At 38.5% G+C, this 24101-nt stretch overlaps 1 protein-coding gene across 3 annotated transcripts in view; it reads right to left on the reverse strand.

The window, feature by feature from the left end:
* Nucleotides 1-24101, reverse strand: part of gabrd (gamma-aminobutyric acid type A receptor subunit delta) — a 169461-nt gene that overhangs the window by 77965 nt on the left and 67395 nt on the right. For all 3 annotated transcript variants that reach the window (XM_039756034.1, XM_039756032.1, XM_039756035.1), the window contains exon 3: nt 19239-19306. In XM_039756034.1, the coding sequence (XP_039611968.1) occupies nt 19239-19306 (68 nt within the window). The remainder of the gene's footprint in view (nt 1-19238; nt 19307-24101) is intronic.

Here is a 24101-nt window from a genome sequence, read left to right on the forward strand (position 1 = left end):
CCTGGGGTTCGTTTCCTGCCCTGTGTTGGCTGGCATTGGTTCCAGCAGACCCCCGTGACCATGTAGTTAGGATATAGCGGGTTGTATAATGGATGGATGAATGGATGAATATTGTTAATAATTAAACATGTGAGGACACAGTGTCGCTGCATTAGCAAGGATCTGGTGTTCCGTTCACGGATTTTTCAGGCTTCGTGCTGCATGGTTGCTGGGACTGGCATGACACTGGGAGGATAGAATAATTAAACATGTACTACGAAGATATTTCAGTGTTCCTTAAAAGTTTTGAAGAATCGGCATTTTAAGTTTACAGATGGCTTAACGTCTATTACAGAGCTGAATGTGTGGCGATTGGGTATTTGGAGAAAGAAAAGTAAGGACAGGAATTGGGGGTTAGTACGTTTGAAAGAGACAGTATTGCTACAATAAATGATTTCATCGAAGGTCGCACACAATCACTGCGCCACCTTGTTCCCATGTTTAATAGCATGCTTTAACTCCTATCATCATGAAAATGATATCAGGTATAAATCTCAGTATTTTAATTATTCAGAGAGCTTTAATATTATGAATGTAATGGATTCTGTGTCCTGTCGAAGGAAGAGATTGCCCGGAAGCACGTAGTGATTCACACACACAGAGCACATCGAAGATCAAATACAAAACAAAGCATTTAACGTGCTACTTTAGTTGCGATGGGATTTGAGAAACTAGTAAATTAAATGATTTTAAGATTAAGTTTATGATGTTCTACTTTAATGACAAAGTAAACTACGTGATTAAAGTGAAAATTTCTAGATTAAAGTTGACATTTCGTGCTTTTTTCCCACTGTGTGCCTATTTTTGTTTTTCTCTGTACCCTAATTAGCTTTCATATGAATCTTAGACAGTGGGCTACGACTTGTCTTTTCACGGCGACTTTGATATCTGACAACTTTTTTATTTCAGGCACTGTGCAACTTTGTGAACTTGAGTTTTCGAGTTTCTCCGACACTGTATGTCACTCGATCAACTTCCTTTTGTTGTTTATACCACTGTTTAAACCAACAAAAAGCACGTTTTTCCTTGCCTCCACTTGGTATTCGCTGAACTTCTATTTCCCGCTGTGCTTTTGCCATTGTCTTTTCACAGAGCGCAGAGCTTAAGGGCTATTTATATTGATTTGCATATTCAAAGAGGCGTAATTCTGGGAGGAGTTGGGTCTGGACAGCAGGCGCGTGCACGTGTGTTACTGTTATGGTGTATAAAATCTGTACATTTTGGTTTCCATTATATTTTGTTCAAGACAAGACAACAGATGAAATTAACAAATTAAAGCAGGTTTTCTTCCCTTACACCTTACTTTTATAACACTTGTTCATAGCTTCGTGCTAATTTGGTTTTATAGCCCGGGAAAGGATGCTGAGGTGGTACCTCAGGCTATTGATCATTTTATGGATGGACATCTGGAACAACAAAGTTTAGTTTATAGCCTGGGAGTGCTACCTCAAAGTACATCAAAGGTTTTGTTGTGTGGGAAAACAGACAGTGAATTAATTCATCAATCATTTGGACAGCCAGCCAATCAGGTGCATGTGTTGTGAAACCAAGGCTTGACATTTCATAATAAATATGCCTTGGTTTAGAAAGAAGAGAAGAGAAGAAAAGGGAGAAGAAAGAGAAGCAAAAAAAGAAGAAGAAAGAAGAAGAGGAACGGACGAAGACGGCCCTGGTCGTCAGAAAGGCATCATGAACATCGATTGCTAAATCAAACGCCTCCCTGGGACATTCATCCTTGTCATCTGTAACTTTTTCGTAAGCTTTTTCTAAAGACTATATATATTCAGACTTTCCTATCACTACCTATTTTCTAGTATTCTTTGTTCTTGTGGTATTATTATTATTATTGTAATAAATACCATGCTGCTTTTAACTTTCAATGCTTTGTCTTAATGTCTAGAGTGATTGAAGTAATAAGTTAGATTTCTTTGAGCACCTGGTGACAGCCGGATTTTTGCCATTATTTCCGTGCTGCGAGGTTTATATGGCTGAGAGTGAAGAGCGCTATACTCAACAGAAGGGACAGATACGATAAAGAAGGTATTCTTGGCTGATGAATGGCCTATAGTCAAGAGTGCTGAGTCTTTGTATGTTTAAATGTATTCTTGTAGACCAAAAGTAATATTTAGGTCTGAGATATCACTAAAACATCGTATTGTTGTTCGTGCCGAAAATAAGTAAGTCTCTTGAAGTGCTGAATGACAGGCTGTTATTCCTATAGCACTTGTGTGGTTTAAAGTGCTAAGGGTTAATCAGCGTGTGTGTGTCATTCATGGAGCACTGTTGTGGTTAGGGTCTGTGTGTGTGTTTATCTGTGTGTGTGTGTGTTCATCTTAAAGTGCAACAGTAGACCAACCCGATAACGAACTTGACGAGAACCCTTACCCTTGAGGAAACAGGTAAAAGGGCAAGTGGAGGGAAATACCACGATAATACATTTTGGCGCTGCGGCAGAGTTAACGGAGTAATCATGTGTTGCATTTTTGTGTGTTTGGTTTCATTTTTCAAAGACAGGGATGGATCGTCCACAGGCGGCAAATATGCTGTAATCGCATGCTGGCATACAGCCGGCACATGTCAGCGTGCATCAACAGCATTTGTAAAGTTTTTTAGGTATACGGTAGAATCAGCTGTTACAGCTGTGTTTTCTCCGCTAAAAACGGAGGCAGCAGCCACAACTTTAACTGCAACGGGTGTAGAGAGTGAAGAATCGCAGGCCGTTGCGCTAGTCAAAGACGCAGAGAAGCCGTCTCTGCATAAAGTGGAGGCAAAGGCGGCTAAAATAGAAAACATACACTTGTCTGCTGGTCAGACAGGTTATGTATTGTTAATTATTATAAAGCAGTTAGTTGTGGAGGCAAGACAGATGAGAAATAGATGGCCAAAAAGTCGCAAGCAGCTAGCAGTACACTTAGAAATGTATAAAGAGAATGCCACACAGATTAAGCAACGATCACTCAGTGTTAAAGTGTGTGCTTTGATTTCGGGGTCTTTTGACCCTGAGAAACAGGAGATAAATGCAGGATAAATTAGTTTGTCACAGATCGTTGCACTCTCATATTTGCTTGCTGATAAGAAAGCCGCTTTTGTTGAAAGGCAATGACACGCAGCTGTTACGCTGCACACCGGAGACAGTTTATAGCAGAGCAGATTGCTGATGACAGGAGGCAGTCATTCAAGTATGCTGGTTGTTGTGCAGGCTGAACAGGCAGAGGTGTTTTATGATAGCGAGGCGAGCGGCCTGCAGCAACAGAGATCAGCGGGGGAGGAGCAGTTGTCAGGTCTCAGCGAGGGGTGGAAAGAAAACCCCCTGAGGCCAGCGTTTTAAAGGTGGTCCCCTGCAAATGAGATAAGCGGAATGAGAGTGTAGATCTCACAAACTGACCCTTGTTTTAAGGAAAAAGCACGTTTTTAACTTTGATTTACATTTAACACTGAAGTAGCATTGATCCTTATAACTTTAAAGGTGAACAGCTGTTACAGGCTATAGGGCAGTGAAACATCCAGCAACAGCAGTAGAAATGAAGCTGGTTATTGGGAGCATACCTTTCAAAGCCCATGTTGATTAGTGCTGCTTAGAAAACAAAATTTGGTGTTACAAGCAGCACGTTCATATTGGGGAATAAGAAAATGGAAGGCAGTGGCTTACCATCCAGTTTCTGGCACTCAGCATGTAGGGAAAATGTAGCTAGTGAGCTGAGCTGAAAGCTGTTGCTTTGATGTTAAGAAGGACATACTGAAAGGCCTGTTGTGATTCACACTAACAGCTGGGTAGTTTTTAGGGTCTTTGTTACATAAGCACCAAAGCAGGAAGAAAGACAGGTGTCACATATTTGTTAAGTCTGTCTAGTAGGTAAAGTGCTCTAGGAGTTATTGTGGAGCAGGGACAGAAGGCAGACATTTTAATAAAATATGTGAGCACCCTCTCTTTCTTTCAATTAGAAATGAATATTATTTCATTCACTCTGGTTGTGGACAAAGTATGGCAAGTTGCAGCACTATTAATTATTACACCTGATAACAAGGTCTGGATTAATAGTCTAGGAAGAACATCATCCAGAAAATGAGAAACAGTGGCTGCTAGAAAAAAGGACAAAAGACTTGATTTGACTGAAAGCCAGAAAAACTGTTTTGCATCCATTTCTACAGACTTTTTTAGAACCAGAATGAACTGTTTATGTTTGGACTGAATTTGTGTGCGACAAAGTTTTTATACTAGGACCTGAAGCAAGCATCAGAATTCTGCTGAAAGAGGCCAAAGGACTGCATCATCATCACCACCATTGTCGAGCACTGGACTGAGGAAAAGACACCTGGACACTGAGAGACAAAAAGCTAAGTGTTCTCTTCCATAAGCACATACCATGGGATGTACTGCATGCAGAGGGAAGCTGGTTTCTAAGGGCAAGACAGGATAGTTTAGGACACATTTGTAGGGATTTCATAGGACCCAAAGGGAGAACAATGATCAAGACAATCAAGAAGACTATGAGGGAATCACTTTGTCCAAAAGGCCTAGACAGATAGGTTATGCCTTATTTTGCATTTGTTTTAATTTTTTGTAGCCTGTATATTGATGTGTATAGCCCACTAGGCTAAACTAGGTGATTTAAAGTGATGTCCATTCTGGGGTGGGTTAAATGTCAATATAGTGTCTTGTGTTTTAATGGTCACTTTGAAACAGGCTATTTTCCTCCACCTCTTTGAGGCCCATTAGTTGGGTATCATAGATATTCTGTGCTTTGTGGGTGATGGAAAGGTGTAAAGGGGCATGAGTGTAAGACCAGTGGTGGAAAAGCAGTAAAGAAGCTTGCAATGTGCTAAGTGAGTACAAAGAGGGGGATAAATGGAGTGCTGGATGCCCTAAGACTATAATCTTAGTCACTTAGAGGCAAGAAGCTGCACTGCAGGGAGCTGCACAACAGTATCTGTGACTGTGGAAGTGATGCTCCAGCAAGAAAGAAGGCAGCTAACATTCCTCTGGTGGTCCTCCAAAGAGTTGTGCTCAGGGTGCACTATAACATTTGCTACATTTGAAGGGGTGGCAATGGCATTTGAGTTCTGTGATTCCACCAGGCTGGTCCCACTCTAACTACAGCTGAGCTAACCGCAAACCACCTCACACCTGGTGTGCCTTTTATGGCTACCATAGTTAGGAACTGGGGGAAGTGCATGTCTCAGAGGGAACCATAAAACCAGGAATATAACATAAGGAACTGGACATTAAAGCTAAATTAATTAGATACATTTCAGCTTTGAATTCTAAACTAGAATGTTAGATTTGCAGTTTTGTTAATGTAATTATTTAGTGAGTAAATTGGTCCAATGATGTGTGCTACAAAAAACAACAAAGTGAACAAAATTTAGAACAAAATAGAACAACTAAATTTAGAGAAGTTTTTGGGCCTTTTGACAGACTGGTATCCTACATTGTATAAGATATTAAAGTTCAGAACCGTAAAGTTTATCATAGAAAATTCATATGACACTATGGAAATGTAATATAATGTACAATGCAGGAGGTCATAGTTAATTTTTAGTTTTGAATGGGAAAGTGATCACATTAGAGAAGGACACTAAGAGTTGAAGGAGGCATTTCATATGAACACCAAGTAGTGGAATAAGCCAAAAATATTTTTAGTGCTCAAGGAGGGAACAGGAGAGGGTGTCCACCTGTTGGGTGCATCTTCCAGTGGTGATCTGTTGGATGGAAAGACACTTGATGCCCCATACAGGATGTCCCAATTTATTCTGGCCAGAATTGGTGGCAGTCGGATCTCTCTACTGATTGAATAAATTGAGCAGGGAAATTACTTTGGTTTATTTGATAGTTGAGATGAAGGCCTCATCTGAGGAAATGTGTTCCTTCCTAAGACCAAGTATTTAGTTATCAGATGCAAAAACATTATAAAAAACATTTCTGTTGTTTGTATAGAATTGTAGCTTAGATAGATGGACTTGTGTTTAGGGGTCCAGGGGTGGAGTAAATAGTTAAAATTGTTTAGGTGAAACACAGTAATGTGGCAGACACTAATTTGGAATTGGCAAACCACTTGAACTTGGAATAGGTGTTTAAGATTTAGGCAATCCAGCTTCCATCTTGCATACAGCATCTTTGGCATTTGAAGAAATAAAGACAAGAGCTGCAGAAGTAACAGAACACAGGAATTACTAGAGTCAACTAGCCAAAGATTCAGAATCAGCTTATGGAATCATTATGAAATGACAATGGCAAATTTTGGGGTATATCTGATGGGATCCTAGTGTAAGAACTGCATCTGCTGATGAAAGTTTTCTTTTTCTGCTAATTGTAGGAGCTGTGAAGTACTTCAAATGTCCTTGGTGAGCCAAATCTGCTTGAGGGACTGAGTACTTGGGCAGTAGGAGGCGACTGGAAGGGCATGGGAACACACTACCAACCCGGATGGCCAAGGGTTTGAAGGACTCACAGTTCATCTTTAGTTTGTCTGACCAAAATAGGGTGGAGTGTTATGGTGTATAAAATCTGTACATTTTGGTTTCCATTATATTTTGTTCAAGACAAGACAACAGATGAAATTAACAAATTAAAGCAGGTTTTCTTCCCTTACACCTTACTTTTATAACACTTGTTCATAGCTTCGTGCTAATTTGGTTTTATAGCCCGGGAAAGGATGCTGAGGTGGTACCTCAGGCTATTGATCACTTTATGGATGGACATCTGGAACAACAAAGTTTAGTTTATAGCCTGGGAGTGCTACCTCAAAGTACATCAAAGGTTTTGTTGTGTGGGAAAACAGACAGTGAATTAATTCATCAATCATTTGGACAGCCAGCCAATCAGGTGCATGTGTTGTGAAACCAAGGCTTGACATTTCATAATAAATATGCCTTGGTTTAGAAAGAAGAGAAGAGAAGAAAAGGAAGAAGAAAGAGAAGCAAAAAGAAGAAGAAAGAAGAAGAGGAACGGACGAAGACGGCCCTGGTCGTCAGAAAGGCATCATGAACATCGATTGCTAAATCAAACGCCTCCCTGGGACATTCATCCTTGTCATCTGTAACTTTTTCGTAAGCTTTTTCTAAAGACTATATATATTCAGACTTTCCTATCACTACCTATTTTCTAGTATTCTTTGTTCTTGTGGTATTATTATTATTCTTGTAATAAATACCATGCTGCTTTTAACTTTCAATGCTTTGTCTTAATGTCTAGAGTGATTGAAGTAATAAGTTAGATTTCTTTGAGCACCTGGTGACAGCCGGATTTTTGCCATTATTTCCGTGCTGCGAGGTTTATATGGCTGAGAGTGAAGAGCGCTATACTCAACAGAAGGGACAGATACGATAAAGAAGGTATTCTTGGCTGATGAATGGCCTATAGTCAAGAGTGCTGAGTCTTTGTATGTTTAAATGTATTCTTGTAGACCAAAAGTAATATTTAGGTCTGAGATATCACTAAAACATCGTATTGTTGTTCGTGCCGAAAATAAGTAAGTCTCTTGAAGTGCTGAATGACAGGCTGTTATTCCTATAGCACTTGTGTGGTTTAAAGTGCTAAGGGTTAATCAGCGTGTGTGTGTCATTCATGGAGCACTGTTGTGGTTAGGGTCTGTGTGTGTGTTTATCTGTGTGTGTGTGTGTTCATCTTAAAGTGCAACAGTAGACCAACCCGATAACGAACTTGACGAGAACCCTTACCCTTGAGGAAACAGGTAAAAGGGCAAGTGGAGGGAAAATACCACGATAATACAGTTACTTTTCACGCTGACCGGGATTTATGGAGCGGAAGAATGTGGAAGTTAGCGAACGCACAGATTTATGCATCTGGATTTTTTTGTGCGTAAGCACATTTCCACTTTTGTGTTTATGTCATGTTATAGTGTGAATACTACGCACAGCATTATGCATGAGGCCCCTGAACTAAAGTGCTAACAGAAGGGATTATATTATTTTGAGAAAGAAAACAAGAAACTGCATTGCTACAATGCAATTTCTGGAAGAATTCTGAACAAATAACATAAAAAAAAATGTTCTCTTCAATCAAAGAAAACATTTTTTTTTCTTAAAGGACCAGTTTTCAGTTAATATCTTTACATCTGAGAAACACTATATAGAATCATGTTTACTGCTTCCACATATTTATGTGCACATTAATGTAACACTATGTTTACTTAGTATGTTTTAACACACAAGTAAGTTTAAGGCAACTGTTTGTCCTTTCCCTTTGAATTGGCTGCTGCACAGTGCACATTCACTTTTCTGCAACTTCTCAAATGTTTTTACTCCCCCAGTGCCACATGAACTTCCACGGGGTATGATCAGCTTTTCAGTTGATTGCACAAGTGAAAAGCAATATTCACACAGATAGTGAAAGGCAATATTCATGCAGGAAGACATCAAGCCCATGTTGATAAATCACTTACATCTGGGCCTCTCAGTGCGTATCTAAGCCAGTATGCCAGTCATTTTCTGAACCGCCTTGTTATCAACAGAGTTGCTGGGATGCTGGAGCCAATTTCAGCTAGCATATGGCACAAGGCAAGAACAAACCCTGGACAAGGTACTAGTCCATCACAGGGTGAGCACACATACACCCCAATCTCACAATTTAGTATTGTAAATCCACTTAACTTGAATGTGTTTGGACTGTGGAAGTAAAACAGAGTGACCAGAGGAAACCTATGAAGACACGGGGAGAACATGCAAACTCCATGCAGGGAGGACTCGGGACATCAACTCTGGTCTTTTCCTGCAAGAGAGCAGCGCTACCACTGTGCCACCTCAGCCAGTATGTGTGAAGCGTGATTTGAATGTGTTTATTTTTTCCTCTTCTGGTGCAGTATTTCAAGTTATATTACATATGTTCACTTCTTAGCCAGGTCAATGTTGCAGGGTCTGCATATTATCTCTGTTTTACCCTAATATTCTGTAGCACCCAAACTGACTCAGAATGAGTAAGAATAGGTATGTCCAGATTTGTTTTACAATTTTCTTCTCATTAATCCTCATAGAAATTAATGGGACAGTTTAATATTAAAGAAAAACACAATGAAAATGCTTGTTGAATATATTGTTGGATGAATTAGAGAGCAAATATTGTAGAAACTGAAAAGCATATTGGTTAATGCTGTTGCCTTGTAGCTCAAAAGTCCTGGGTTCAAATCCAAATTCAGTCAACTGTATAAAGGCAGCACATTCTCCTTGCATTTGCACAAATTTTCCCAATATCCAGTGATTTATTCTGCTTTCAATAAAAAAAAAAACATTCAGGATAGGATGGCAATCTGCTAAAATGGTGAAAAGAAAGTTTCTGACATACTCCCACCTCCCTGCAAATTAGAACACAATTTTTGAATATGAGGAATGCTGAGTGCACACAAAGTGGACAGCATTTGTAAAAGTTAGGTTTATTTTATGTTAGTGTACATTAGTATAAGTATTTTAGTTCTTTCGCCATAGGTCTTGGTTTTTTTCATGTTTGATAGGAACTGGTAAGAGCACTGTAGAGATTTTGAACCCCGTGAAAGGGTATCATATTAGGCTTATACTCAAACCAAAACCAACTTTGTACCCTTTCTAACCCCAATTACTTTACCAATAAGTCTGGCATAGACCTTGTTGAGTCCCACACTAACTAGGTCTGTCAAATTAGGCAAAAATAAGGCTTGAATGTTTAAATTAAAAATAAGTAAATATTTGAATTAATTCATAATTAGGTTAATGGTATAGGTGCTACTTGCTTGTGTGCACTTTTTACGTGTTATTAGTAAGCTATCAACAGCAACATCAAGAAAAAAATCCAGCAAAAACTCTGACAACTATTATACTTAAATATAAGAGCCATCAAAATCTTATGTAGGTGCACTATATAAGGGAGAAGGAGAAGAATTTGCAGAGTTGTCTTGTCTTAAGCCTTTGAACTGACAGCTAACTGAACAAGATCCTGTTTGGAAAGTGAACTATATAATCAACCATTAAAAAGAGTTAAAATATTTGAGAACCACACATGCTGACACTGCATTATAGTGTATTATTAATAACATTTTAACTATTTACACTCCTGGTATGTCTGCAAAGCGTGAAGCACTTATGACATTGCATGTTGCATGGATACGGCAGCCTTCAAATAAAAGGAGTGCTTGAAAACGCCTTTCTCTGTGTGTACTGAGTAATATGATCAAAAAGAAATATGCCCAAATGTGTATTACAGTCTGTAATACACAAATATAAAACCCAGATTAAATTGCCCAGGATTGCTTAAACAGGCTTAATGCATACACTCCTTATTTTATCTTTTTTATAATTGGATTATTGCTCCTTGAAGCCAAAAAACTATCTCTTATATAAACTGAGGTACTGTGACCCAATTGAACAAGATGATTCCTGTGTTCATGCTTCAAAAACGAACTGAATATACTAAATGTCGTATTGTAATGATCAGTAAATATTTGGTCATCATTATAACTTTAATTTAGCAGATGTTTTTAAAGCAATTGAAATTCTGTAAAATGAGTTTGAGTGTTTGTTAGAAAAGTATACATTAATAAACAATACAGATCAAAATTCTGAAGAAAATTTCTTGAACTACAGGATTTGGTTAGCTTAAAAAATTCAGCTGGTGCAAAGTAGACAGCAGAGCCCAACTTTACAAGTTTTAGCAGAGGATGCTGGTTGAGAATACGAATCGCGAATACAAGCAGCCGAAATGAGTTTTCTCCGTAGGGTGTCTGGACTTTCCCTTAAAGATAGAGTAAGAAGGTCAGTCATCCGGGAGGAGCTCAGAGTAGAGCTGCTACTCCTCCGCATCGAGAGGATTCAGATGAGGTGGTTCGGGCATCTGTTCAGGATACCTCCTGGACGTCTCCCTGGAGACACGTCTAACCGGGAGGAGGCCCCGAGGAAAACCCAGGACATGCTGGAGGGACTATGTCTCTCGGCTGGCCTGGGAACGCCTCAGGATTCCCCTGGAAAAGCTAAAAGAAGTGGCCGGGGAGAGGGAAGTCTGGATATCTCTGCTCAAGCTGCTGACCCTGTGACCCGATCTCAGATAAGTAGAAGAGGATGGATGGATGGACAGATGGATGGATGGATGGATGCTGGTTGAGGGCTCCAGATGGAGCTAGCAGTCAATGAAGAACAACCAGAATTAAACTAAACAGGGTATTTTGTCTCATTTACAGATGCAGCAAAATCATAATAAAAGGAATCATAAATATTTTTATTTTTGCCTCATTATTTTTGACATTATTTATGTGTTGTGGACCATGGCCCGGACACAGACAGGCAGACACCAATAGTTCACCCAACACACGTTTATTATCCATTATTATTTACAGTAAGTGCACACACAACCCCAGTACTTCTCCAAAGTCCAGGCCTTCCTTCACACTGCCTTCCTCTGGTCCGCTTTCACCCCACTTGCTGTGAAATGGCGAGTCGTAGCCCACCATCTGAGTGTCATACCGAAGCATGTTATGGTACAGAGAAAATTAAAAAAAAAATAGGGAAACAGTGAAAAAAATGTTGAAATGTCCACTTTAATCTTGTAGTTTATTTTGTCATTAAAGTAAAACATTGTAAACTTAATCTTAAAAACAATGTTCAATTTTCTAGAATTTCTCAGATCTCATCATAACCTAAGTACCATGTTAAATGCTTTGTATTGTATGTATTCTTCTGTGTGCTCTGTTCGTGAATCATCACGTGCTTCTTAAACCGGCTTTCTCTTACGCCAACAGGACACATAATACATTACGTTCATGACATTACATTAGTATTTTAATACTAAGATGTATGCTTGATATCATTTTCTTGATGAAATTAATTAAAGCATGTATTAAACATGGGAACAGGGTGGCGCAGTGGTAGCGATGAGCTGGCGCCCTTGTCCAGAGATTGTTTCTGCCTCCCGCAAGATGCTTGTTGGAACATGTGCAACCCTCGATGAAATAATTTAATGCAGCAGTACTGCCTCCTTCAAATGTACCAACCCCCAAGTGCTCTCCTTTCTTTTCTTTCTTCACATAACCAACAGCCACATGATAAGCCCTGTAATAAATGTCAAGCCATCTGTAAGCTTAGAACACAGATTCTTCAAAACGTTTAAGGAACATTGAAATATCTTCATAGTACATGTTTAATTATTCCATCCATCTATCCTCCCAGGGTTGTGTCAGTCCCAGGAAGTATACATTGCGAGGCAGAAACAATCCCTACCAATCATCGCTACCGCTGCATCACCATGCCCACATGTTTAATTATTAACAGTATACATTATTTAAATGAAGTTAAAAATGTATCTATATAATGTAATATATATACTTTAATGCATTTCATCTTTAAAATGATATCAAGAGCTCCAAGAAGACTGCTCTTGGAAATCTAAATCAGCTTAGAAGCCAGTCATCATCATCTGTAAATACTCGCTCTCTTCTATTGAATTGAATTGAATTCCTGCATTGTTATTGTATGGTACAATGCGATTCAATATGTAAATCCTCCATAAACTTATTTGAAATGAAAAATATACATTTTGAAAGAATAATTACAATATACATGTACATGTTGTGCAGATAGTGCAAATGGTTCATAAAGTAGCTCAGGTTCTGCAATATTACAGCTGTAGTGCAAGTTTACAGTGAGGTAATTGTAATTCTAAGTACAAGCAGTTCTACCAGGAGCATTTGATGGACTGATTGAGTGTGTATGTAGTTCTTGGGATGAAGCTGTTTCTGAACCTTAAGGTTCGTGCAGGAAAGGATCTGAAGCATTTGCAAAATGAGATAAGTTCAAATAGACTGTGTACATGTTCCCCAGGGTAGATGCTGTATCCCAATAACCCTCTGCAATTTCTACTCAACCCACCGTTGAACTTTCTGATCAGCTGCTGTAGAGCTGTGATTCCACACTCAGATACAGTGGGTTAAAATACTCTGAGTGGTGCACAGAGAGTAACAACACTAAAGCAGCAATGGTATTTGGAGTTTGGCCATTCTGTCAACAACAGGTTGATTACAATCAGACACCTTAAATTTATAAACGGTATATGGTTAATTTCAGTGTATTTGATAAAGCCACATCAGGGATGTGAATCTTAAAAACAAAGGGAAACCACACTGGAACAGTAGCAATGCTTTGACGCTCGGTGCAACCAGTTTGCAAAACCGAGTGGACACTTCATTATTGATCTATGTCTTGTGACTTATTTAATAGATTCTTTGACTCCAGATTATAACATTGGCTTCTTAAACCTGGCCTCTTTCTGTCTTCTGATTCCAATTCTTAAACTAAAATTCTATCTGCTAAGGTTTAGTACAAATACTCAGATGAAGGAGTGACTTCAGAAATAAAAAGTATTAAAAGTAGAACAAGAACAACAAAAGAGCAATTTTCTAGTCTGGTTTTGTTCCTGTCTGACTTCATGTCTGACCAAATAATAGATTTAGCTGTGTAAATTTGGGCAGTTGAGGATGAGTATGAGGCTATTAATAATGGCATCCTAGGACTGTGCAAGCAACAGCAGCCTTTAACAGAAACTCCATACTTTTCACTGTTTTTCTTTTGTTTTCTAAACTTGGTTTACTACTTACTAGTTTTAAGATTAGATTTGATCTAGCTTCTGGCTCTTCTATGAATGTAGCCACTAGAAATCAGAAAAAAGGATTTTAAATTGATTTTAAAATTTACCAACGAAATGTAATGCATATAAAACCCAGGCACCGGCTCATCTTGTACTTCAAATGGACTCCAGACTTGGATGGAGTCCCGAAAATGACCTAAATCTGTAATACTTGGAAAAATGAGAGACACTAATGAATTAAAAGAGGGGTGTTTTAAATACTCCCGTGATCAGCTACTATTGTGAGTGCTTAAGCTGCTCAGTTTCACTATACCACAAGACTTGTTTGTCCAAAGACCTAGAGGGCAACGTGCTGGCATGAGAGTAAAAAAAAGGCAAAAAGGTTTTAGAACTGATCTAACATCAATTGTAATTAGCAATGTTTGGTCATTGTCATGGAGCATACAAGCATTAGTGGTACTGTGTGATATACAAAAAGCTGGCTTAAACCTAATATACCTTACATATCATCTTATTGAGTAGAAAAAAGACAGGAGGAGAACTGGTTGTCTATGTGAATGAGGAATGGTGTAAAAGGGAGAATATTACAGTTAAAACTACAGTTTGTAATTGAGATATTAAATTTCTGGTTGTTGAAATTCAAACATTTCATTTGCCCAAGGAAATAGATATATCACACTTATTATTTTTATATTCCTCCTTCTGCAAATGGGGACTCAGCAACGGAAATGATTCACTCTGTCACCAACACTTTGACAATTGACTTATTCTGACCCTGCAGTTATAATATGTGGTGACTTCAACCATGTGACTTTGGAAGGAACTAGGACAAAATTCTATCAGTGTGTTTCTTGTTCCACTCAAGAAAAAAACAATCTGGACCTGATCTATTAAGCTGTTAAAGATGCCTTTAAGTGTAATTTTAGTGGCACCTTTAAGCAGATCTGACCACATCCTGAATCATTTTATTCCCAGTTGCAAACCTATTATTAGATGGCAACCTGTTATCACCAGGATAGTGAGGAAGTGGAGCCTGGAGAATAAAATTACTCTGAATGACTGCTTCCAAATGACAGACTTGGAAATAATGTGTACGTTGCAAGGGGATGATGTTGAGGGACTCAGTCACTGCATCACAGAGTATATCAACATTTGTATTAACACCACTGTATCCTAAAAGATAGTGCTTTGCTTTCCAAACAGCAGCCTGTGGAATACTGAAATAAAAGGTCTCCAGAATGAGAAAAAGAGAGTATTCAAATCTGGTGACAAAGAAGCTATGAAGGACACACATGGAGTGCTGAAGGAAAAAGCTGAGTAAATGAAAGGAAGCTTACAAAGCTAAAATGGAAAACAAGCTACTCAGATGTGGACAAAGCCAGCACCTTGAAACAACTTTTTAATAGATTTTCCCTCCCACTGCCACCTTTTGTCAGTGACCAGTCTTCCCACACCCTCCCTACTACATCAATACCTCCTACCAGTTCAACGAGAATGGCCAGTGACCTCTGCCTAACATTATGGGCTGTCCATAACTGAAAACCAACTAAGGAGACAACTGCAGAAGCTACACACAGAAAATGCTGCAGGACCACCTGGATTCAATCCTTAAATTCTTCAGGCCTGTGATGACCAACTTTGTGGTATCAAGGGTAATCTGTCTTACCTGACTATGCAATTTTAGTTCAAATGTGTTCTATAACGCCTTGCTGCCACGTGATAATTCTGTTCTGAATTTACCTTCAGGTACACATTGTATTAACACTAGAATAGCTACCCATTGTCTAACTAAAAAAACTCAGACAAAGTAGTATAAATGTGAATAATTTAATTTACATTTCATTTATAGATACCTGAATCCAGCCCAGCAAGCAGATCCTCTAACTTGCAGTGAAAACCTGGGTGTTGGCGGCAGTATTGGCACTCCAGTCACTGTAAAAAGAACTTTACACTGTTCGACTCCATTCATACTAGTGTGGTGCTGAGGTGTCATCTTTTGCACTATTGCAATAAAGTCCTAATCTAGGATCCATGTGGGGGGTGCGGCAAGGTGCTGTATCAGCGCATGTCCCCAACTTACAAAAACTATAGATGTGGATCGTATTATAATAATAACAACAGACTATAGATTAAAGAAAAAATTTGCACTAAGTTGCATTAACAACAATAACCTTATTACTATTTCAAGCTGCCTCAACACTCTTTGGAGTCTTTAAATATGGCTCTGCTAAATATTAGAGCATTAACCAGCAAAACCTTTTACATTAATGATCTGATCATGATAGGAATATAGACTTGATCTCACTCGGTGCAACATGGCTTAATTCAAATGGTGCTGCAGTATTAACAGAAGGAGCACCCCCAAATTACAGCTTTGCTCATTTGGTTTGCCAAGGAAAAAAAGAGGCAGTTTGGTGTATATTTACTCAAACCAATTAAACGGTAAAAATGCCAGTTTTGGTACCTTCATGTCTTTCAAGTATACAGTAGTTGTTATTCAAGGAATCTCTCACCAGCTTGAAACACAGGCTGCGACATGACCAGGTACTGGCACAATTCGCTGTAGGATTGAAGAGTGACAGATAGAGAAAGGACAGAAAGTTAAAGGCCACAGGACTGTGTTTTATCAGCTTCATTAAAGCTGGGTGAGACAGTGGGGAAAAAGGCAAGGAGCACAGAGGTCCTAACCACAGTAGTTTCTAGGGAAATCACCAGCACAAACCTACGACTTGACATTATGCTTTGATCCAATGCCATTGAATTGACGGTGTCCTTTGAGGAGAGTAATAAGAAAGCACATGAGTATAAATTATGGTAATATTCAGCCCTCATCCTTGAGTGCAAGCAGAGTGGCAGGAATACCTGTAACTTCCCAGTGGAAGTCAGATGTAGAGACTTACAGGGTAACTCACTTTGGAGTAAATTGGGTTTCCTCAGGTATAATAGTCCAGCTCACAGGATGCTGGTAGATGACATTAGCAAGCAGGCAGAGACAGCATACAGGTGTTTTGACTTAACAGGAATGAGCAATGACAGAATTTAGCTGGTGGAAGAGAGGTCGACAAAGCTGAGTGGTAACTGGACCGAAGTTGTGAAGGGGGTAGATCCAGAATGCTGGTTTTACTGTCTAGTCCCATTCAAGGTGGAACACCAGTGAAGGGTAGTAACAATTTGAAAACCTGTTGAAGTGCAGACAATCTGGACTTCAAGGCTCAGTCACAGGGAGAGAAGGGAAGAGTGGCAGAAGGACGGGAGGGAGCAATTAATGCCAACCATCTCATATTATATACAGAATAATTCTTGTCAGGTGAAGTGATTGTGATGATTTCATTGTGTTTTACACATATGTACAAATTTAAAAGGAGTATTATCACCAATTATAAAGTGTAATTGTATACATCTAACAGCTAATGGATTATAATGACTATTAGGATGTTTTGAATAAACAGAAATCATCTGCCTCCTTATAGGGAATACAACTGCTCTATTGATTTATTGTCCGGCACTCTTCTTCCTAAACTCACAAGATATGCCTTACCCAGATCACAGGAAAATTTAAATAATGTATTCATTGTTCCAGCTGATAGTTAAATACAGGTGGGATTCTCTTTGTCAAGAAGAAAGATGTGAATCTTCGTCCTTGCACTTATTAGAAGGTGCTGAATAAAATAACTGTAAGAAAAAGCTTTTCAATTCTCCTTATATCTTATCTACTTAATCTGATTACAGGGTCTACCATATTTACAAAATTAGACTGAGTTTGATTTACAAAGTTCACATAATTTGAAATGCATAAGAGTAGGTCATGAATGGAAAATAGTGTTTAATACCATAAATAGATATTATGAATGATGTGTAAGTGTAACACTAAATGCTTTAGCAAATGCTGCAGCTGTTTTTCTGCCCTTTCTAAATCAAATTTGTCTTCAGTAATTTTGTCCTAGTTTATACTGATGGTAATCTTATTTTCTCTTAAGATCTCCAAACACAAATACAATATCTCTGTGATGTTTTACAATGATTGAGAGATAATCACTTATTTGTTAAGGTAGAGAAGTATGAATCTATACTTTTAGGTTATGAAATTACATGTATTATGCTTAAGTAGCCATGATTGGAAACTGGAAACCACGGGAGAGGGAGTTTTTATGGTTTAATATTGAGTCTTGTCAGTCTGTTTGGTGATGTATTTTAACTTTAGTAGAATTAGTGCATAATGTATCATATCTCCATTAAAATGTTCTTATTAAAATGAATTTATGTGTAACAACCACGTTTGTTTAAATTTCCTTCCCTTACATCATCAGTTCTAAGTGTGCTGGATTATCTGGAGAAAAGTAAATAACTGTGGGTTGGTCTAGGAGAATTTGAAGAAAGTGGAAACCTCTGTGAAGTGATTTGTGGACTAAAAACCTACAGTGGCCCCAGAGTTTAGGGACAGGCAAAAGTTGGTACTCACTGCACAAAACATCTACCTGAGAGTACCAAACTGGAAAACTGCTCCTAAGTATATTCAACCTTATGCAGTTCAGAATAAGGTGGGTCCAGAATCATATTATTTAGCTCTTTTGCCTCACTTTAAGTCCGTCTTACATGTCATGTATTTGAAAATCATGAGTGAAATATGCTCCTCTTTCAGTTGATCTACCAATGATCACATTTATTTTTTGTTTGAATGTTTTTTTTTTTACTTATGTAAGCAATTTTTTATGCTATCTTGTACTTCTTATGGGCACCACCATTTTAAGATTTAAGATTGTGAATCACCTTAAAGGCTCTGATTTGTGTATGTGTGTTTTGACTACAGTTTGTGTTATATGAACAAACTCTGCTTAAGTGAACTTTCGGTTTCTGATCTTCTCACACTATATTCTAAGGCTAAGATTACTGCTATATGTACTAGGCCTTGCTTTTCATATTCTTTGACTCGCGTTATGACTTTGGCTTGTTTATGCAACCTATTTCTGTCTCCCAGTTGCAGTTCCTAAAATCAATTGCCGCCCTGTGCAGTTCAGTACAACACTATGTGAATCACTGGCTATTTTGTATATCAGTTGTTAATTGTAGTGAGTGTTGATTTGTGTGTTTCTTTGATATGATATGCAGGTGACTTGTCCAGAGACCTTTTCCACATTGAAAAAAATGCTGCCAGTGGAGTGAAAAATGAGTCTTATACAAATAAGAGCACTTATTATCCCTGAACCTAACATATCCTAAGTTATATATCTGTCTATTTAAGGGACTCTGATTTTGTGTTATAGATTGTTTATGAACTGGACAAAATTGAATAAAACAGCCAGTGCTCAAAAATACCGACTTTAAACTATGAGAAAACAACAAATTTAATACTCAATTTTGTACTTAAACATTTAATTTACTCAGAAGTTTTAAAAGCAAAAATTAACATTATTTTTAACTTAGTCAAAACCAAGAAGGCATATTACTATTTAGAACACATAAAATTGCTTCAGTTGTTAGTACACAAGAGTCTAGACTACAGTTATACTTTTAGCCATTTCAATTTGACTTTCCATTGACAGCTATTTCAAAATGGAGCATCGTTTGTAATAAAAAAGACAAGACAGCCATGAACTATCTTATACTTTTTGAATATTCATAAGGAAATCAACTGACAACTTACCATATTTACTTCAGAGATGTGATCTATACTTGCAACTTCAATAGCCATTGCTACGTTAACAGGCGGACCTATGTGAAATAAACATCAAAATATTTAGTTAGCTTTAAGCAAATACAACTTCTTAAACATGATTAAAGGAAAGAAGGTGATGGATTTAATGTCCCTTTCAAATCACTACTTCATCTCTGTCTAATTATTAACAGTATTCATTATTTAAACGAAATTATATATAAAATGTAACATACACACTTTAATGCATTTCATCATGTAAGTGATATGAAGTATAAATCTAAAGATTCTAAATGTGCAGAGAGTTGGAATATCATACATTTAATTTGTTCTGTGTGGTGATCTATTGCTGCTTGCAGCTGCTGTCAGGTCCAAGAAGCTCGTAGCAATTCAAAATTGGGATGACGTTTACGATGGTCTGCTTTAATGATAAAGTAAACTATGAGGTTAAAGTGGACATTTCGAGATTAAAGCTGAAATTTCCACTTTAATCACAAAATATACGTTTTCACCATGTCCTTTATTTTTTTCTCAGTGGGCTCAAATACAGCGCTATACATTATGTTGCTGTTGTAAAGTTGCAAAAAAAAAAAAAAGACGGCACAAAAGATGGTATGTGAGTCATATAGTGTCATTACGATCGGGGATATACGATGTTTGAATATAAAAGCACCACGAATGCATCTGTATGTCGGCATTTTGCTTCACCACTTTGAACCATTCATCAAACAGCAAAGCGCGTACATTGATCCCCGAAGGATCTCCATAGAGGCTTGCTGTCACATGTAGATAGTAAACAGAGACTCTGACGTCACGTTCCAACTTTTAGCACACTGCACCCCCTGACTTTTTGCTGGTACTGCAACTTGCGCATGCGACGCATTAATTTCTAAGGACCTGCTCGGAGTACACGTGAAATGAACGCTGGGAACGCATGGCAGCCATGATGCGGGCGCGTATGCGTTCTTAGTGTGAAGTATAAATCGGCCCTAACACAGAATAAATGTCGATTAACCTGTTGCTTCAACTAATCAGATTTTGAATTGGTGTCCGTAGGGCCCTCTAGCAGGTGTTCGGCAACGTCACCGTAGTCAGACCCATTGATTGAATAGAAGCCGATATGAGGAACTCTACAAGGCCACTGAACGCACTGCAGGCGCTCCTTAGCGCAAGATTCTCGCGTGCACTACGGCCAACTCCATGGCAGGACTCTGGACAATATTATTTGCCAGCCACAGACCAGATTTCAAGATCACAAAAAGCTGATGTTTGTCATGCTCCTCGACCCCCAGAAGTTTCGGGAATATAAGTAAAATTTCCCGCATGCAGCCTTCTCCAGTTTAACACAATAGCCACGGTGCGGTTTTTTATCTGTCTCGGCTAAAAACAGAACTGACTGTAATGTATGCCATAGATGATTTTGCAGGAAAATCTTCCACTGATCTCCTTGACTTCCTTCATCAGAAAAATCTGAATGAGAGCATGGGGCAGCTGTTCACATTGTTATATATTTGTCGGTGACCATTCCTGTGTACACTGCTTCTGTCGAGCGGACATTTTCAGCCCTAAAGTAAATTAATTAAGTGAATTTCCCCTTGGGATTAATAAAGTATCTATCTATCTATCTATCTATCTATCTATCTATCTATCTATCTATCTATCTATCTATCTATCTATCTATCTATCTAAAACTTATGCCAGAAATACGACAGGGCAGGTTCGACTTTCAGCATTAGCTTCGATGGCGATAGAAAGATACTTTTTGATGGAACTGAAGCGCACGGATAATCCGTATGATGGAGTAATTGAACTGTTTTTGAGGAAAGAGAGGAGGATGGATTTTGTTTTCAAATAATCCGAATTTTTGGTGAGTAAAATGTTGCGATTTTCCTAAATAATATTACAAGATAATGAGTTATTATTGATGTTTTTTATGTGTGTCGCGGCTGTAGCTGCAGTAGAAAGGACCTTGTTCACCCCTGTTTTGTCTATTCAATAAAGGCATTTATTGTGGCTACAGGAGTTATCTATCTGCGATACAGCGGCTCTTTATACTGTATTTCTGCATATTAAGATGGTTTTTATAACCATAAATTAATTTTTGAGGGGCGGGTTGATTCAGACGGAGCACCACTGATTACAGTCAGCTCCCCTTACGTCATACCATGGTACGTTTAGCACAAGTTAATACCGGAAATGCATGTTAAACATCTTACATTCATGAGTAGCGATTTACGTAGTGAACACTTCGATGAATGAAACCTGTTATCTTTACAACGGTTGACAAACACGGAATGTAACTTCATAACAACACGTCCTCCAAATATGAACCTGATTGAAAGAAATAATGATAATCAAATCCTTGATGACAGCAACACTCATAACAGTGACAAAACAATTACATTGACAATCAGGTTATGTTATTTTTAAAATGTTTCCTTTTCTTTTTCATAACTTCTTTAACGCACTACTTCTCCGCTGCGAAGTGCGGGTATTTTGCTAGTATTGGATAAAGAGCAAGCTAAAGAATAAAACAAGACTCCCTGTTAGGGCTAGGTGTGCTCCAATATAAATTTCAAGTCAGGGCTTAATTCCCAAGTCAACTTGTTATGCTCTCCGGTAAATTCCTGTATCTTATATATTATCAAGTTTATTAATTCTCAGCATTATGTGCAGAACTTACGGGAGGTGAAGGTTATACTGCGCTCCCAGGTCACTTATTGCACCGCATTCTGTAACCCACCTGTTCTCCATTCCATCTACAGTAGACCAGTTCTCTGTTGCCAACCTCGCATTTTCTCTTCTTCTCCTTTGTCTTTTGACTTCTGATTTTGATTAATACAGTGGAACCATGGTTCACGACCATAATTCGTTCCAAAACTCATAGTCATAAACCGAAGCAATTTCCACCATAGGATTGTATATAAATACAATTTATTCGTTCCAGACCGTACTAACTGTATGTAAATATATATTTTTTTAGTTTTTAAGCACAAATATAGTTAATTATACCATAGAATGCACAGTGTAATAGCAAACTAAATTTAAAAACATTGAATAACACTGAGAAAACCTTGAACAACAGAGAAACCAACACTGCAATAGTTTGTGCTATAGTGCTAGGAACCGCTCGCTAAAAACACTTTTTTTAATGAGTTTTAAGCACAGGGAAAAAAATGAACATTTGAAAAATCCGTAATTTAATAAACCACCAAGAAAAGTAACATTGCCACAATGCACACAGTGAACCGGTCGCTGTAAACAGAACTGAAAACAAAAACAAGCCTTTTCTACCTTATGTGTCCAGCCCTCCCTTTCTCACTCACTCTCTCTCTCTTTTGTGTCTGCGTATGTCTCTTTCGCGAGCATGGAGTGCCTGTGTGTGTGCCTCTGTCTCGCACACCTGTGTGTGTGTGCCTCTGTCTCGTGTGTGTGTGTGCCTCTGTCTCGCGCGCCTCTGTGTATGTGTGTGTCTCTCTTACGCACTTCTGTGTGTGTGTGTGTGTGTCTCGCGCGCACCGGTGTGTCTCGCGCTCTCTCTCTCTTGCTCACTCGCTCGCTGCACAGGAAATGCACAGGGAGAGACTGAACATGTACAAACCGAAAGGGAAACTGACTTGTTTGTATACTGAGTGTGTGGTCCTGAACCGAGGCAAAAGTTTGGCAAACGTTTTGGCCGTAAACTGATTTATACTTGTTCCAAGACGTTCGTGAACCGAGGTTCCACTGTACTTCACTTTTCTTTCTTTACATGTGTTGAGTTCCTTTCATTGGTGATATTGTAGTGTTCTTATTTACAATACAATACAATACAATTTATTTTTGTATAGCCCAAAATCACACAAGAAGTGCCACAATGGGCTTTAACAGACCCTGCCTTTTGACAGCCCCCCAGCCTTGACTCTCTAAGAAGACAAGGAAAAACTCCCAACAAAAAAACTCTTATAGGAAAAAAATGGAAGAAACCTTGGGAAAGGCAGTTCAAAGAGAGTTCCCTTTCCAGGTAGGTTGGGCGTGCAGTGGGTGTCAAAAAAAGGGGGTAAATACAAAACAATTCACAGAACAAAACACTAGTAATCCTCAATACAATATAAAAGTGCAATAGAAATATTACAAGTGCAGAGCAGAATTCAACAGTACATGATATCACATAATACAATTTGGATTTGGTCAGAGTCCTGGAGACCTTGGCCATCAAGCTGCCTCCTTCTATCGGCCATTCCACAGCTGATTGGCCAGCCAATCCAATGAAAGGACCCCTCTACCCAATGATTCCTGCAATGACTTTACCTTAGGCAGGCAAAACAATCTGGCAGTAGGACAGTGGCACCACTTGCCACATTTGAGTACCGAGAAGAGAAACAGAATTGATAACATATTACTTATGTTTTAGTGCTAGTAACTAACAACAGCGTTGTAGTCTGTACAGTTAATCAGCAGCTGTAGTCAGGATATGCTAAACTAAAGTAGCGAGTCTTCAGCCAGGATTTGAAAGCTGAGACCGAAGGGGCATCTCTTATACTAGCAGATAGACCCTTCCACAAATTATGGGCCATGTAACTAATTGCTCAACCATCCACTGCTATTTCATTAATCCTTGGAATCATAAGCAGACCGGCATCTTGAGATCTTAATGCATGCTCTGGTTTGTAAGTCATGATAAGTTCAGACAAGCAAGCCAAACCTTGGCCCTCTAAGGCTTTATATGTTATTTATATGTTAAAAGGAGGATTTTAAAATCTGTCCTGAACTTAACCAGGAGCCAGTATAAAGATTTAAGAACTGGAGTTATGTGTTCATATTAATTTGTAATAATTCTTGCAGCAGCATTTTGGATTAAGTGGAATCTGAATA

Source organism: Polypterus senegalus, chromosome 6 (genome assembly GCF_016835505.1).
Source record: "Polypterus senegalus isolate Bchr_013 chromosome 6, ASM1683550v1, whole genome shotgun sequence".
Lineage (NCBI taxonomy): Eukaryota > Metazoa > Chordata > Cladistia > Polypteriformes > Polypteridae > Polypterus > Polypterus senegalus.